The 17,337-nt window shown below is 39.2% G+C and overlaps 1 protein-coding gene across 1 annotated transcript in view; it reads left to right on the top strand.

Moving 5' to 3' along the window:
- The first annotated feature begins 342 nt into the window (after positions 1-342).
- The window catches only part of CFAP44 (cilia and flagella associated protein 44), a 47,321-nt gene continuing 30,326 nt past the window's right edge, over positions 343-17,337 (top strand). Inside the window, 12 exon segments of the mRNA XM_062008397.1 lie at positions 343-493; positions 5,448-5,537; positions 6,274-6,366; positions 7,239-7,413; positions 8,450-8,612; positions 9,628-9,730; positions 10,046-10,262; positions 11,702-11,816; positions 12,328-12,492; positions 13,730-13,885; positions 15,162-15,209; positions 16,258-16,357. Of these exon segments, the coding sequence (XP_061864381.1) occupies positions 343-493; positions 5,448-5,537; positions 6,274-6,366; positions 7,239-7,413; positions 8,450-8,612; positions 9,628-9,730; positions 10,046-10,262; positions 11,702-11,816; positions 12,328-12,492; positions 13,730-13,885; positions 15,162-15,209; positions 16,258-16,357 (1,576 nt within the window).

The following is a 17,337-nucleotide window of genomic DNA, read 5'->3' as shown; positions in this document are numbered from 1 at the left end:
GTGGATGTGAAGGTAGGGACGCAGACGCCAGGTTTCGCTTGAGCTCTGCCGTCCGGGGAAGCGCGGCGTCACTGTCCGGCGTCCGGGAGCCGCTTGCTTCATCCGTGTGGGCACAAAGTTTGGGGAACTCGCTTCATTCTCTAAGATTTGAAAAGCCCGCAACAGTGGCCAAAAGAGATGCCACTTAAAAAAACCAAAAAAACGAAACACCCCAACAAACACCCACCAGCCCCTGCAATTTCAGGCGAAGTGGGAGGTGTGCCGTGTGCCCTCTCCACCCCGGCCGTTGCCGCGGGCGAAGGCCAGCGGCAGGTGCACGCCCCCAATGCTGCCTGAGGAGGGATGACCCTCCCTCCCTCTCCATGCCCGCGCCCGCCTTACGCGCCGGCGCACGCACGCACCACCCCCGCCCAACGGCAGCTCCCGGGGCGCTCTGCGCGCCGCGGCACCGGTTGCCTGGAAACCAGTAACGCCGCCATGGAGGCAGCCCCAGGTACGGGCTGGTGGGGAGGGTCAGGGCTCGCTCCGGCGCTGCACGGGCCCACACCACCTCTCAGGGGTGTCGCAGCCTCCCCGTGTGTTCCCTCCACGTCCCGTGGACGGTCTCCCCCCTGGTAGCCTCTCGTCTCCTCACACACCCGCCGCTGCCCACTGCTGGGGTATGTCACCACGCCCACCTGGGTCCCCGCTGTGGCACCCTACCTATGGCCCCTCAAAGGCTCCCTCTCCCACTTTCCCATGGGAGCTCCAGCTGTCCCCTGCCTGCTCCTTTGCTGTCCCTTGAAAAGCAGCCCGTGACGGTGCGCTTCTGCCTCGCCACGGCTTTTGCCTGGTGTCTAGGTGGAAGGCTGTCTTGGAAGAATGTCAGGCTGAGGCAGTGCTGGGCTTGCACTGCTGTGCAGGGCCGCTGCCATCACCTTTGCGTGTGTGAAGTCTGTGTGGGACCAGTCTTCATACAGACAAACTTCTGGAAGAGAAAAGCTTTTATTCTCATGGAATAAAATAAATGTGAAACAGGAATGAAAGTTTTGCAGCTGAAACAACCCACCCCGTGCTTCATTTGAAATGTGGGATTGTTGGTTTTGCTTTACTACGTGTGAGGTAGTTAATTTTATTACCTGTTGCATTTGTGGCATTGTTCTCATGTTTATGATTTTCCTTCATACTGTAAGTTAATAAGTAACGATGGTGAGGTCACTGGTTTCTGTTGCTGCTTAATAAAAACTCAGTAACCTTTATTCACAAGGCAGACTGAAAGACTTGAAAATTTTGCTTGCTAGGCCATGTGGATCATACAGGGGGATATTTTAGTTGTAAGACTGGAAATTAGAGTTAGATTTTATTTCTCCTAATTTCAGTGAGATTCTATGCAGGACTGTCTTGTCCACTTCTTTTCTTTCTCTGATCGGGAGCTGGGTGGTGAAAAGAGACAATGGGGCTGTGATGCGCCTAGATCCTGCTTTGTAGCTTTATCCTTGCAGTCTTGGTCTCCTGACTAGTAAATATTTTATACATTTAACTGCTCTGAGAATTGATATCTTCTGTTATTCTCCTTGCTCTCAAGTCTTCTAGCTATTGTGAGAGAGACAGCAGTATTCTCTAGTCTGAAAATCTTCTTCCTTGTGATTTCAGGTTGATTGTCTAAAACTGCCTTTTATTACTAATTTGGAACTTATGCTGATTGATAATGATATACAGGCAGCACTGGATGGCTGTGCCTGATTTGTATATTTATATGCACTAAAGGACTAAATTTTTTGAATGAAAGTAAATTTTGCAAAACTCCTCTGCTTTCACATGTTGCTGTCAGCAGCAGCAGCCCAGTAAATTGCTGATGTACTCTGATGTGATCTGAAGGCTAAAAGGAATGCCGAGAGACATGTTCAATGATTCTCATAAAGGTATTGAAGACTCAAAAAACTGATGAGGGGACTGCGTATGAAAGATGAGTTAAACAAGCAGGACTTGAGAGATGGGAATAAATCCAAAACAGAACTAGACTTGAAGGAGATGCATCAGCCTGGAACAGATGATGAGCATGTAATTCCTGGTGGTAGACACCCTTCATGTTAGTCAAACATTGCAGTCATTATTTTAGGCCAGTCTTATCCCCAGGCCAGAAAGATAGCAAGGTGTAGCCCATAAGACTCACAGGAGTCAGGATTAGAAGCAATAAAGCAAAACTAAAGTCCTGGGATTAACTGGGTTTCTTCATGTTGAATAAAGACAGGTAAAGGAATAACAGGCAAGACAATCTTGTCTGAAGGAAAAAACAAGTGACTTTATTTTCAAAGCCCACTGGTGTCCAAAGGTTTTCTATAAAAATGTGCAGATTTTGTTGTGAATCAAAAAATGAAATCCTGTAGAAGTAGCACAGTAAAGATGAATTTTTAATATCTTGTTTATTACTGGTACTAACAGCGCTGCAGTTACGTTCTATTTCTACATATCCTGAATTAGTGGACAAAACTGATTATCACTCTTCTGTAGATGTAAAAGTTGAGGTGAGATAAGCACAGTCTTTTAAGCACAATCACACAGTTGATGGTGGGCCATAGAGCTTAAAATAGTACTTGCTAGATGTGTTGGCTTTCTAAAGTAAAACTGTAGGCTGCGTTTTGATCATTATTTAATTTGATGCACTGCATTGCAGTTGAAGCACCAATCACAGCATTTATAAAGGCAAGCATGCATTTATGAAGCTTACACACTTAAAACACCTTTTCTTTTCTTGAAAGGAAAAACGTAGGGTAACAAAATACAAAGAAAGTGGTGTCATCTCAGTGAATTTGTTTACATGTTACCAGATAAACACCCATTAAATTTAATTATTCTCCATTTTAAATAAACGAGACGATTGCCTGAGATTAAAAATCTCTTAAATGTCCAAAGTTACTGAGAATTTTTGAGACGCTCACATACATAAGGATTTTGGCAGCAAAATTGTTCAAGAAACACCTTAATTTTGAAATATCAGAAAGAACATATTTGAATGAGCACATTTCTTCATTCTGAGGTGAGCTGTGACTTTTGAGAATGTAGCTAGGAGAAAGGCAGTTTAAAAGCAAATGGAGCTTAGCTGAAATTCAGTTTCATAGCTCTGGCTACTGAAACAAAGAGAACCTGAATTCACCCATAAGTGACTTCTTAGAAAGCAAAATGCTGGATCTGTATATCATTTCAGAGCAGCATCTTGAATTACTGGGACTAGGGAGGGGAAAAAAATACTATCCTGATCAGATGTAGTGTGTAGTTAGGGTTGGCATAAAAAGTCTAGTTGCTAGCTTAGGATTTTTTCCTGCTTACAACCATTCTCCCTGCCACTATCTCAGTTTTCAGTATCAAAAGCCTTCTAGCTTACTTAGGAAAACCATCTCAAAAGAAAAATATACAGGCAGAGAAAATCAGCATTCAGAGTGATGCATACCTTTATCACTGTGAGCCTACACAAAAGTTTTCTGGACGAGTCAAGTCTTGAAACCTGGAATCTGAAACCAAAGTAGACGTGTCCCCACCTTGAGCCTCCTCACAGGCTCTATGTTGAAAAATTTGTTTTGGCACTGTGCTTGAACACCATCACAATAATCGGCACAGTAAACATTGCAATAGCTGTCTTTAACTAGAACCCAGATATCAACACAGGCAGCAATGTTCATACTCTCTTTCAGCCTAAAGCATTTTACAGATAGAAATTAATTTCTAATGAAAACTATGATAGTCTTAATTTTTAGAAGATAAATGATTGCTAATTAGTTACAATAATTTGAAATTTTATAGCACTTTCCTCTATGGATATCAAAACACTTTGCTAAGATGGGTAAGCATTATTATCTCATTTTTCACAAGAGATAACTGAGACAGCCAGAGGTGAAATGACTGATAACAAAGTGTACACGTCATTACTGGGTTTGGAATTAGAATTCAGGTCTCTGAACACCCCACTGTATTTTTATACAACTAGCCTGTAAGTATTTCTTCAACTTTGGTGATCTAAGTTTCATTACCCTATTAAAAACTCATGGGTTTCATTTAAATATATTGAGATATATTACAATTGTTTTAATCTGTTTTCTGAATCTAAAACTTTCTGCATGTCTATTTTCAAGTTTTTCTCATCACTCCTGAGGGATAAAAGCTCATTTTAAGTCTTAAAGGAAATTATGCAGAAAAGTTAGGCTCTGTAGAGACCCCAACCCTTTGGATGAAGATTGAGTAGGGCAGGTAGACTGTAAAATGGCAAGAATGACATGTGATGTCCAATGATACGACAAGGGGCAACGGTTACAAGCTGGAACATAAAAGGTTCGAAAGAAAAATTAGGGAAAACGTCTTCACTCTCAGGGTGACAGAGCACTGCAACAGGCTGCCCAGATGGGTTGTGGAGTCTCCTCTGGAGACATTCAAAACCCACCTGGACGTGTTCCTGTGTGACCTACTCTAGGAGGTCCTGCTCTGGCAGGGGGGTTGGACTAGATGATCTTTCGAGGTCCCTTCTAACCCTTAAGATTCTGTGATTCTGTGATCTGTTTACCCTCCCTGTCCTTCTGGTGGATGGCATTATGTTTGGACTCTGCCTTTCCTCATATACCTGAAATGACTCAAGAGATCTTTTCCCAAATGGATTCTGACCCAAAACCAGAAACAAGAAATGCAAGGGATTTACTTTTGGTATCAAAGTCAGGCTCACACCTAAAAAGAGATTTGTTTGCATCCTGTTTGAAATGGAGAACACATTTGAAGTCAAAAGGCAGAACAAAATTAGAATAAGAGCAGTGCTTATGCTTTCTTTGCTTCTTTCAGAGATGTTTAAATAAATTATCAATGTGTTTGGTTTTTATATGAAAAAAATTGGATCTTTCCCACTCCCAAGGACAATGGTAATTTGTGAGATTGTAACACTCTGAAAATAAGTCTGAAAGACAAAAATTACTGAGGGCTGTTAGTTAAGCTGTTTAAATTGTTTGTTAATTTTATTATTTTTAGTTATTTCCAGGAATATAAAATGTTTTGAAGAAAGTCCTTTTTTCTTAAAGATCCATCTCTCCTGCTTCTTTGTTGAAGATACTAGATGGTCTCAGAATGTCTGTCTTATATTTTTGTGACCGGAAAGGTGGAGGGATTGCCTTGTTGTCTCAAACCCAAACTTCCACCCAGTACATCAAGGAGAAGCTTAAAATGTGTAAATCTGTCTTCAGCTTCCTTTGTTACACAGTATTTAATCTTTCTATAGCACTGTACACTGAGCCTGAAATTCTAAAATCTGAACCAATGAATTCACCTTAAAAATTAGGATATGTATTTGTGTTTGCCTATCTGTATTTGTAATGTACCATCAGAACACAAATATTATCTTTGGGAATCTCAAAGCCTTTGAGAGGAAATGGAAATGCTGTAAATGGCAGATGAAGGTAGAAATACTAAAAGTTCCTCTTCACCACCACTAGCAGGTAAGGAAGACATGCAATCTTATCCAAAGGAACAGGAGGGAGCTGACAAGAAGCCAGCGGAGAGTGCACAAGCAGATTGCAGCGATGTCTGTATTTCTCATTTCTCATTTCAATACTGAACTCACAGTACCTTCTGGCTTCTCTGCCCCCTCACCCCTTCCTCACTAGTACATGTTTGTCTTTGGTTACCACTGTTGGTGTTGCCAAATTTCATTTTGACTCTGGTCTAAGATGACCCCTTCCAGTGAAGTTCTGAGCACTGTGTCTGCAGTTCCCACTGTCTCTTGGCCCACAAAGTCTCTCTCCTGAAAATTCTTGTTGCTTAGACCAGTCTCTGTAGCAAGTACTGCAGTCAATGCATTAACTTCACCAGTATCTTGCAGCTAAAGACCTGTATTCGTCTTTATAAATATTTTTTTTTATCTTGAAATGCCTGTCCACTGTCTATTTCAGGTGTTCTGTGTATCATCTGACACACTAGATCTAGGTAGCATGAGTAACAAAATCCACTAGTGAGTCTCAAGTGGAACTCTGGAAGGATTTTTTGATGCTTATATTGGTGTATTAATTTTGGCATTTATCTGTTCTTCCTATTACACCTTTTCCGTGTTATAGGATGTGTTTCTTCATTCCCCTAAGTTTTAAATTGTATTTTCTTGAAAGCAAATTTCCCCTATACTTAATGTTAAACAGCAGGAAGTCCATTGTTGGACAGAAGGGATTTTTCTTCTACCACGGAACTATGTATTTGTTTATCATGGCATGTATAAACAAATTATTCAAAGGGATTAATACCTAAGAGGGTGATCCCAATTGTCCTTTGCAGAAGAAAGCAAAACTAGTTTTCCAAAAGAATCACCAGCTGCAGAGGAACAAGAGGAAGAAGTGGAGCAAGTGGAATCAGACAGTGATAGCATTGGTGAGTACTGCTTTCCATTGAGGAGACATTGTCATGACCTTAAAAATCCCACTACTTTCTAGTTTACATTTTTGCAGCTGTTACGAATAGCATCGCAGACCAGTGCCATCAAGTTACTGTGACTGAGTTACTCTGCTCCCTTTCAGCTGGCTTATTTCATTTTGCTCTTTCCCTTGGCTGGTTTCTGACCCCTTTGGTTGTTTTTCATACAACACCTAGCAGAGAAAAAAAAATCAAGTCAGGGCAAAAAGCTTACGAAATAGGTAATGGGGATTTCATCTGATGTATCAAATGGAAAAATACTTTTAACAGGCGATTTATGACAAGTTGGTAGTGAACTTGATATTCTGCTTTGGAATCCAGTGAAGAGCTGCACTGGGTCACACATTAGCAGTATGCTTTTTTAAGGAAAATGGTGTCTTTTGGTGGTCTGTTGTACGCGGTTTTACTAATTGCTTTGTATAATGATGTGTGTTCAATAGCTACTGAAAAGAGACACTTTAAACTTTATTAGATTTCTAAAGCTGAGACATAAACACCAAGCAAAGCTGAATGGAAGTCCTTTAGTAGATCTTACGTTTTAAAATAAGTGTTTTTAAAATGTTCTCAAAATTTTGCTTCTTTAAATTCTTCCCAGTTGAATATTCACAGTAAAGTTTTTAAAAGCCTGAGGGAGTGATTCTTAAAGGCTGTTCCAGGGCAAGTTGTTACTAAGATGTGCTACACCTGTTTGGAGCTATGGAGTGCTTATCACTCCACTGAAGGAGGCAAGGAATGTGTGAATCCTTCCATTTTGTGGTTAGTTGCAAATATAAAAAAGGACACTAACATTTAAGGTGAATATAGATTTCCTTTATGTTTCCACTTCGGAGATGCAGAAATTTCAGAAGAGCAAGATAATAGTGAAGTACCCTCAGAGGCACAAAAAAAGCCTGAGAAGGTAGAAAAGAAGATCTCGGAAACCTTCTTCTATAACTATGAAGATATATGTTCACAGCCATTTGTCACGCAAGACTCTGGGATACCAATTAACCTTCTTACTCTGAAGTATCCTTTCTGTTGAGTCTGTGCAAATTTGTGGCTAAGAGTATTCAGTATATGTTCTTAAAATATACTTGTCTAATTTGGAGCAGCATATATGGTATTAGTGGACTACCTTTAGTTGAGACACAGGTAAGAATCCTGATCAGTTGTGGTTCTGAGTGAATTTAATCTTAAACATTGTCTTAACCTCATAAACATTTCTAATTGGGCATATTTCTTACTCTTCTAAGTATTCTTGTAGAACTAGATTATGGGCAAGTTAATGTCACCAGGCAGAAGACTAGTGTAAGAATATCCCCTGCAAAGTTCTCCCATTCTGTGTAGCTGCACCGATGTTCCCCAAGAAGCAGAGGGGAGGGTAGGGGAAGAGCACCTCATAACTTCCTCACATAACTACTAAGGGAGAAGAGAGGAAGAAACTAGGTAGATGTGTAGCCTGGTACTCAGAAGATATAACTGGGTAGAATGAAGGAAGTGATACCCAGGAATTAAGAACTACAATAAGACCTTTCCTAGGTATGGTCAAGCAGGATATGATACATGACTTTCCCACGTGCTGGTGGTTTTCTCTGCAGACACAGTCAGTTGCTGTTGAAGACTGGATTTTCCCTTCTCCACATCTGCCTGTAAATATTTAAGTGAGCTTGAACACTTTGTTGGTTTGATCTCTTGGCTGTAGAACAGTTCCCACTAATCTGATGCACACCTCTTACATTTTGTCTGAAAAGAGAACACTGATAGAATATGAATTCCTTGCAGCCCCAAAGGATCCAGTGAAGGCAAAAGGTATGCCCTGTAGCAGAGATGAAAGGATGGAATATGAACTTCAGAAGATGTTCACTCATGCTTTCCCCTCACTTATAGAGATTTGACATATTTTACCTTCACTGTATACTGAACAAAACTGTCTCCTACCATCAGGCTTTTAGTGATCAGAATCAGTATTCCCATGTCAGTTTTGGTTTCTGTGTTTCTCTCCACTTAGTAAACTTTTCTAGAAAGTCAGCGTCAAGTCTTTTCCTTATTGAACTGTTCTCAGACATTCTTTTGGATATGACTGCAGCAGAAGGGTAAACCTACAGCTAATGGATAGTCAAACACTGATGTATATAGCAGGCAACCAAGTGGTACTCCTGGACCTGAAAACTAATTCTCAAAGTTATCTCCGGAGCAGCAGCGGTGGTGGAATCGGGTTTATCACGGTATGGCTTTTGTTTTGTGTTTGAGGATGTTAGTTACCTTTGTAGAAATGGACTGCTGACTTCGTTGCCTCATCCTTGGCTTCTGCAGCTGCATATGCATATACGTAAGAAAGTATGGTGCTGGTTAAAGGAATGTGTGGACTATGCAGTGTGGGCTACTTGGCCTGTCAGTGTAATTGGCAGAGGACAAATATCTGCATACCAAAGTCACAGGCTCAAGTCCTTTAAAAGACTGACAGTTGCCATCTGGGATTAATTTTTGGAATTATTTCAGTTCATATCAACTGGTTTTGAGGTTTTTTTAACTTTTTTTTTTCCTCACACTCATCTGTCATAATCCCAGATGATATTAGTATAATGTTTTGCCTGCAGCTAAAATTTAGGAATTCCTAGACAAAGAGAAAAAGTTACCTGGTTTCATGCTAGTAAGCTCCCAAAGTGAGCTTGGACTCTGCTTCCTCTGGATTTGAAGCATCGTACCCTGTGAAGGGCTCTGCCATCTCTCAGTTGTACTCCATGTGAGCAAAGCTTTGAGAATACCAGCCTCAGACTGTTCTGCACCGTTGTAAGCAGCTTTTTCTGGGAAATCACAGCACACTTTATGTCTTCAGAACAATGACATTCAGGATGGTTTTTTCTGCATTTGTCTGCTGAAGTAGATGCCTACTGACACAAATGCTGCTCATGGAAAGATCAGACAGTGGCTTGAGTGAGGTAGGAATAGCAAAAGAATATTTGATAAAACAAACTATTTCACATTTTGCCATGGTTCTGTATTATATGTGCAATATAATATTCTGTGTGCATAATGGTTTTAGCATTTTGTGTGCATAGTTGCTTCATTCTAATATTGAGCAATAGACTGGCAGTTGTTTTGAATGCACACAGAAATGCAACCTGGTATTTATGTCAATATCTTTTGACTAACGAGTGAGTAAACACAATATCTCAATAACTGGCAGGATAGAGACAAAGGTGTCATTACAACATGCAATGGGACTTTTGCTTTTTCAAGGCACACCCTACTAAGCAGTACTGTGCAGTAGGAGAAAAAGGAAAGAAGCCAAATGTCATCATCTATGACTATCCCTCACTGAGGCCCTACAGAATACTGCGAGGTACTGTTAAAAGTTCTATTTTCATTTTATACAGATGAGACAGTGTTTATAGATACCAGCAGATGAAGGAGTGGGTCATTTCAGAAGGAAATACAACCTTGTGATCCTTCAAAGCAAACCAGAAAACACTGGTTCCAGGCTTTTTCATTGTTGAATGGGAGCAAACTTTTATTTAGTAGAAATAGCCAACTGAGAGCTATTACCTAGTAAAAAAAAAAGAATTCCAGTGAAAGCCAATTGTGTTCTAAATATGTTTTCCTGTTCTTTCTTCCTTTTTTCTGTGTGTGTGCAACTGGGACTTGTATGTTTCTTCAGATGGAACAGAGGAGGCCTATGTTTTTGGTGATTTCAACGATGCTGGCACTTTGCTGGCCAGCGTGGGGAGCAGCCCTGACTGCATGCTGACTATCTGGGACTGGAAACAAGAAAAAATTCTGTCGAGGTCGAAGGCTTTTTCACAGGATGTTTACAAGATCTCGTTTTCTGCTAGTAATGAAGAGCAACTAACTGTATCTGGAGCAGAACACATCATGTAGGTTTACCTCTAAAGTCATTGTATGTAGATGACCAACAGGAATGTATCATTAGCAAATATGGACCAAGGAGGAATGCTAATTTACCTGGCCTTTACAATTTCAAAAATGAGAAAGTTCAAGTCTTTCAGCCATTTAACCAAGTCTTTTAACACTTTGCTGTGCAGAAAGGATTATGCTTGATGTTGAATGTTGGTATAACGGGCCACATTCTTCTAATTTCAACTAATCACTGGGGAGAAACAGGAAGGAATATTTATATATACATGTCTTCTATCTGGTAACATAGTACGTATGCCTTCTGTGTCTTTTGGGCTTTCTACCTTTGATTTCTTGAACTCATCTGCTGTTCAGGCAGCCATTAGAACTGGTTGCCAAATCAGAAACCCTCTGATACCACCAAAAGTCTGCAAGGAAGCCTTACAAAAGTTATGCTTACATACGCTCCCTTCTCTGGTAAGTTCATGGATCATTTTCTAATAACAAATAAACCACAACTTTAAGCTCCTTGGGACAGGGATTAGCAAATGTGTTCTATATTGATCCAGAATGTTAATACAGCAGAGACTGAAGATCTGACTTTCATGCTATTATAATAGAAACAATGCCTTTAAAATTATAACACATCTAAAGTTTCTCTGAATTTTAACAGAGGAAACTGATAAAATATGAGATTTGTTCTATTTGCTTGCTTACAAGGTGGGTCTGAAATAGCAAATGGCTTATTTAGACCCAGAATGAATGTGATTTAGAAGACATGATTTTTGGAAATCTGACAAAACAAAAACTCTTATAAACTCTCTATTGAACTAAAATACTCTGAATAAACTCTGACATAGCTTTTATGACAAATAAATGTGACCTTTCACCTACATAGCAAGTCTTCTGTACACACAGTGAACCATTCTTAATTGCAGTAGGTATTAATTTTTCTGTAATGTAACTCAGAGTTATGTTTTATGCTGCTAATAATAAAATGATCCAGTTGAAATAGTTTTATCTAGGATAAAACTTCTGGCTGAGATTGTATAGTCAAGGAGTACTTGGATGAAATTCAGCAAAGACCTTAGTCCTAATTGAGCATAATATATTGAAGACAGCAAAAGTAAAATAGGTATCTCTAAGTACATGTATCAGTTGTAGCTGGAAAGATGTGGCTATGCATTTTATGCTTCTTAATTTTAAATAGTAATTTAATCTTAATTATGCCTATCCTTTTCCTAGCTTTTGCATAGCAGTATAGGGAAATGCTTGTGTAGTTGCAAAACTTTATTTCATTTTTAAAAGAAATAAACAAGATCTTTTGTGAAAAAGAATAATAAATAAACAGCTCTTACCTCAGAGGCATTCCTGGCAGGGTGAGTACAATGTCTGAGAGGGACTGAAGAGTATGTTCAGGAAATCATGTATCAGAGTGTGATGTTTTTTGTATGCTCAGGTTCTGGAAGATGGCTCTGACATTCACTGGCCTCAAGTTAGAAGGAGCTTTGGGCAGTTTTGGAAAAACAGCAGTGACTGACATTTTAGGTTATGTGGAGCTGCCTGATGGGAAGGTGAGAAAAAGTTTAATTGATTTTATGTTCCTCCTCAGGTTTTAATATAAAGTCTACTGAATAAGTTGGAGAGTTACTGTTTGCTTCAAAGTGATTGGGATTAGACCATCAATGCACCGCTCTGATAAGCTAATATTGACATTAATTTAACAAAAGCCTGTCTTGCTTTTTAGTAATTGAAAAGTATGGTTAGTATTGTAATTCCCAGACAAAAGATCTCTGCTGGCTTAGAGCTCAGACTTCTCTAATGGGGTAGTGAAAATGTTAGTGTAAAGAAATACAAAGACTGTTAGCCATAGTCTTTAACCATTGCAGTGCATGTAAATTATGTCACTTTGCTAAAAAGTTGAATCTTGTCACTATTTGCACCTTCCCTTTCAAATATCTGTAGATTGCTATTGATTTAATGCTTTCATGGAAGGAAGCCCCAAATGTTGACCCTGTTCTTTGCCAGTATTTCTGCATGGTTAAATGCAGGTGATTATGTGCTTATCTTCATTTCCATTTGAAGGTTATCTCAGGGACTGAGTGGGGCAACTTGCTGCTTTGGGAAGAAGGGCTCATTAAAGTAGAGATTTGTCGAGCTGGACATAAACCATGTCACAGTGGCCCTGTAAGCCAGTTAGTTCTGGATGAAGGAGAACTTGTCACCGTTGGAAAAGATGGCTTCATTCGAGTGAGTTTTCTTCTGTTCTGCCTTTAGGTGTGCAAATTTGTGGTCAGCAGGTTACATATTTGCTGTACTTGGGCTTATTTATGGAGGCAAATTTGTAGTACAGTTTCCTTCTGAGAAAGACTTCTTAGAACAAACAGAATAAGAGCCCATCTCCACAGTGTATATGTATTAACCGTGTAGTGTTCATGCAACAGTCTCTGTTTAATAGTAGTAAATAAATCAGCTTTTACTTCAGTAAATAAAAGTATTTTTCAGTGATTCTCCAACAGCTTTGTTCTTGCCTGCACTGTAACCTTTTGTTTTAATGCATGTTTTTGGTTAATCTTAATAACTTTCAGGTCTATTTTGGTGTTATGTTGAAGGATAAACCAGAGCAGTATTTTAAATGAATTTTCTGAGTTTTTTAAATCTCATATTATTGGTGTTAAAATGACATAGACCTTAACTAGCAATTCAGAGATACATATAGTGAAATAGAGGAAAAATTAAAAAGAAAATCATCCTGAAGTTAATATATAATTCTATAAAGTAAGATTAAAAACTTTTCCTTGCCTATGCTACTAGTTTGTGATCTCACCTGTCAGTTATAAAAGATTTTACTATCTTATTTGCCTGCTCTTCAAGGGAAGACATGGTATGTCTTCTGCTGATATGTCAAAGACCCAGATAATCAACAAGGAAGCTGACTGTTACAGATGATTAAGGGTTTCAAACACCCTGAAGTTTTTGTTGTTGTTGTTTTTGTTGTGTTTTATAAATTGATAGTGTGCAATTAGGAAAATTCATTTGGTTAAAAGGGTGACAGCTGATGTCTTTTTCTTATCCCATGTAGCAGACCTTGAATGCATGAGATTTCCCATTCTCTTCCTCTGCCTCAGTATGAGCAACCTGAGGTCAGGCAAATATTGTTTACTCTCTATAGTTCTGAGTCTGCGGTATGTAGGTCTACTAGCGCCAAGGCTGAATTTAAGCTATTGTTTCAGAATTGTACAGAGAATATTTACATATACTGTGAATTGCACCCAAATGTATCAGATAGTAGTTGTTGTTTGTCACTGTTCTGGGTTCCATTCAAAGCAGTGAGGCAGGTATGACAGGGTTCATACTCTATCTGTAGAATCTAGAGTCCCTATGTGTCCTATAATTTAGAATTTCTATATTAATCGTGTATGAAAACATAACTTGGCCTTATAAAAACACTTTTTTTTTTTTTTTTAACGCTTCCAATGCCATCAAGCTGTGGAACTTTGAAACAATAGATGCTGCTAATTCTGTGGATGACACAGGGTTACTGGAAGTGGAGCCCATGGATGAACTTCGTGTTGGCAAGAATGTCAGTCTGAGTTTCATGTCAAAAGTTCATGACTGTGGACAGCCTGTTTGGTATGCTCAGGTAAAATACACTGAAGTACATACATCTCTATGGAGAAACACAGAATGGGGGAAGTGAAGTTAAGCAACAGTAGGAGTCCATTACAAATCAGTACGTTTCTTTTTTATATAATTCAGTCTTCTTCTAGATATGTGTATAACTTTCTTACAGTTGTCTTCTTCTTTTTAACACTGAAACAGGATTCCTAGAGAGATGATCGATTCCCCAAGCCTGTCAATGTTTGAGTCATTTGGACAATGCCCTTAATGACATGCTTTAACTTTTGGTCAGCCCTGAAGTGGTCAGGCAGTTGGACTAGATGATCATTGTGTGTCACTTCCACCTGAACTATTCTATGCTGTGCTGTATTTTTAGCTTATAGTAACATGTGAGACTGGCTTTTGGAGCCAGAACTGTGCAATCTGTTACCCTGGACTGATAAATAGGACTAATAGGACCAACATCACCAGATTCCCCATGATAATGATTAAGGAATTTTTAAGGAGTCACTATGGGGAATTTTATTTCCAAATTGAGTTTGAGAATACAACTCCAGGCACCAGTATAGGCTGGGGGTCGAACTGCTGAAGAGCAGTTCTGCAGAGAGAGACCTGGGAGTCTTGATTGATAATAAGCTGAACATAAGCCAGCAGTGTGCCCTAATGGCCAAGAAGGCCAATGGCATCCTGGGATACATCAAGAAGAGTGTGGCCAGCAGGTCAAGGGAGGTTCTTCTTCCCCTCTACTCTGCCATGATGAGGCCTCATCTGGAGTACTGTGTCCAGTTCTGGGCTCCCCAGCTCAAGAGGGACAGACAACTTCTGGAGAGAGTCCAGCACAGGGTCACCAAAATGATCAGGGGACTGGAACATCTTTCATATGAGGAAAGGCTGCGGGAACTGGGGCTGTTTAGTTTGGAGAAGAGGAGACTGAAGGGAGATCTTATTAACAAGTATCTAAATGGTTGGTGTCAGGAGGTTGGGTTTTTCTATTGTGTCTAGCAACAGGACAAGGGATAATGGGATGAAGCTGGAACACAAAAAGTTCCACTTAAACATAAGGAAAAACTATTTTACTGCTCAGGTGAAGGAGCTCAGAGGGGTTGTGGAGTCTCCTTCCTTGGAAGTCTTCAAGATCCGCCTGGACATGTTCCTATGCGACCTGATCTAGGTGACCCTGCTTCTGCAGGGGGGTTGGACTAGATGATCTCTAAAGGTCTCTTCCAACCCCTACCATTCTATGATTCTGTGATTCTGTAATACTTAGTTTACATGTTTGGGTTTTTCTTCTTCTTCAGGATACCAATGGAGCAATCTGGAAACTGGATTTGACTTTTTCAAATATGGTAAATTTGATTTCTTTTTCTTTCCTCTGATTTCTTCAATTCCTTTGCAAAAACTTTCTTTCTATACTGGATACATCTGCAATGAAGTTTATGTTTTATGAAGGTGAATCGTTGACAATTTCAGCATTGGAACAGATATTTTTCCGTTAGAAATTTATTTTGAACATGTTATTGATTATAATGATTGTACAGGATGATAAAAAATAATTTCTGAAATGTTGGATGCAAAATTCAACTTACTTTAAAGAAGTAAAACAGGTAATAATACTTGCATGAAAACAGGAAATGAATTCAAAGACTATTAATATATCCTGTCTAGATAGGTGTTTGAAACAATCCTTACTGTTTTCTCTCAATGACATAAAGAGCTAGGAAAAACAAGAAGATTAAATGCACTTTGCTTGTTTTATCCTAGCGGTTACTAGTGTAACTACTGGAGATGTTTTTGATGGTGAAAAATATGACACACTTAAAATGGGAGCATTTAATTTGAGTTCCCAAATGTATTAAAGGAAATGAGAACATTTGCTTTGAGTGGAATAAAGATTTGTGGTAATTGGTAGAATTATATTCCAAGAATTTGATAGTTAATAAAAGATGTACAAAGCATACCATGAAAACTAATGTAAAAAATGTATAACAAAACCTAGAATGCCATGGATGATGAAATGATTTCCCAGGCAGCATAAGCCCTAAGCTTGAGAGCATTTTCTTTCCCTTCAGACCAACAGCTCCTTGTTAAAAATACTAATTCCAAGCCTGAAACCACTTAATGAAAGGCATTCCCCTTTACTTGCACATAGGAAATGATGGGATTTTAAATGAACTTAATGTTCATACACTATTTTTGCTCATGATCTTCTCATAAACATTTAAAGTTAAAAAAATACAGGAAGGAATTGCATATAGGTCCCTCATGCAAACTACATTTTGTTCACACAAGCAGCACCTGTCTGGATTTTTAAAGTTTGCTGTAGGTAGGGCTGGTAATACCTTGTAAGTACAGCTCCAGAATGTAGTAGAAACTCTATTCTATTTTCTACTGCAGACCTGTGATCCAAAGTGCCTGTACACCTTTCATTCTGGAGGGATTGAGGCCATGAGTGTCTCTCCCATTACATACCTTATGGCCACCACTGCTCTTGACCGTAAGTACACTGTTCCTTCCTACTTCTCCTTCCGCCCTGCCATCAAGTGGGCTGGAGAAGCACAAGAAGCTGGGAGAGAGAGTGGCCAGGACAACTGCCCCAAACTAGCCAAAGGGCATTGGTCAGTGTGTGATGAACAACAGCATTAGGCAGCACTGGGGTTTAGGCTTCTAATATTTTTTTAAATGTCTCTCATTGTTATATTCCTTTTCATTATTGTTATTTTAGATTTTATTATTATATTTTGTTTCATTTTAGTTAATAAACTGTTCTATCTCAGCCCATGAGTTCTACTTCTTTTTTTTCCTCCCTGATTCTGCTCCCCATCCTGTGGAGGAGTGGGGGCAGTGAGCAAGCAGCTCCATGGTGCTTATTTTCCAGACAGGGTTAAACCACGACACCGCTGCAATTGTTTTTGAAGAGCAATGATGCTTGGTTTGGAACTATTCTCTTTTGAACTGAAGTCATGTATTTGCTCTTGAGAATAACAATTTTTATTCCTGTAATGAGTTCTTTAATAGTTAAGACAAATAATTTATGCTTTGAAATAATGCATTAAGGCTGCTAAAAGCCTGGGATTTTAGTCAGAAAAGTTCTTAATGGGAAACTTTGTAAATTCTGAAGGAATGGCTAAAAAGATGAGACATTTGGTTTGAATAATAGCACTTGTATTTGAGGCTCTGAATTGATAGGTGTTAGAATTTTTGTTTTGTAAGGAATAACATCTCTAGCATTCTGTAAGTCACTGAATATTAATATTTGTGTCTTAGAAAATGCAAAAGCTCTCTCAGACATATTTGTTTAACTTACATAAATATTGCAATTTAGACCTCTCCCAGTTAGCTTTGTCATGCTTTGAAAGAACCACCACTGGCCAAAACATTAACAATGTCAATTACGCTTCTCAGAAAATGCTACAAGGTCTTTAACTCAATTCCTGTCAGCAGTATCTTGTCATTTGTCTGTGTTATACATTGTAC

Source organism: Colius striatus, chromosome 1 (assembly GCF_028858725.1).
Source record: "Colius striatus isolate bColStr4 chromosome 1, bColStr4.1.hap1, whole genome shotgun sequence".
In the NCBI taxonomy this organism is placed as follows: Eukaryota; Metazoa; Chordata; class Aves; order Coliiformes; family Coliidae; genus Colius; species Colius striatus.
Note: the sequence above shows the minus strand (reverse complement) of the source record. Positions and strands in the feature narration are given on the sequence as shown.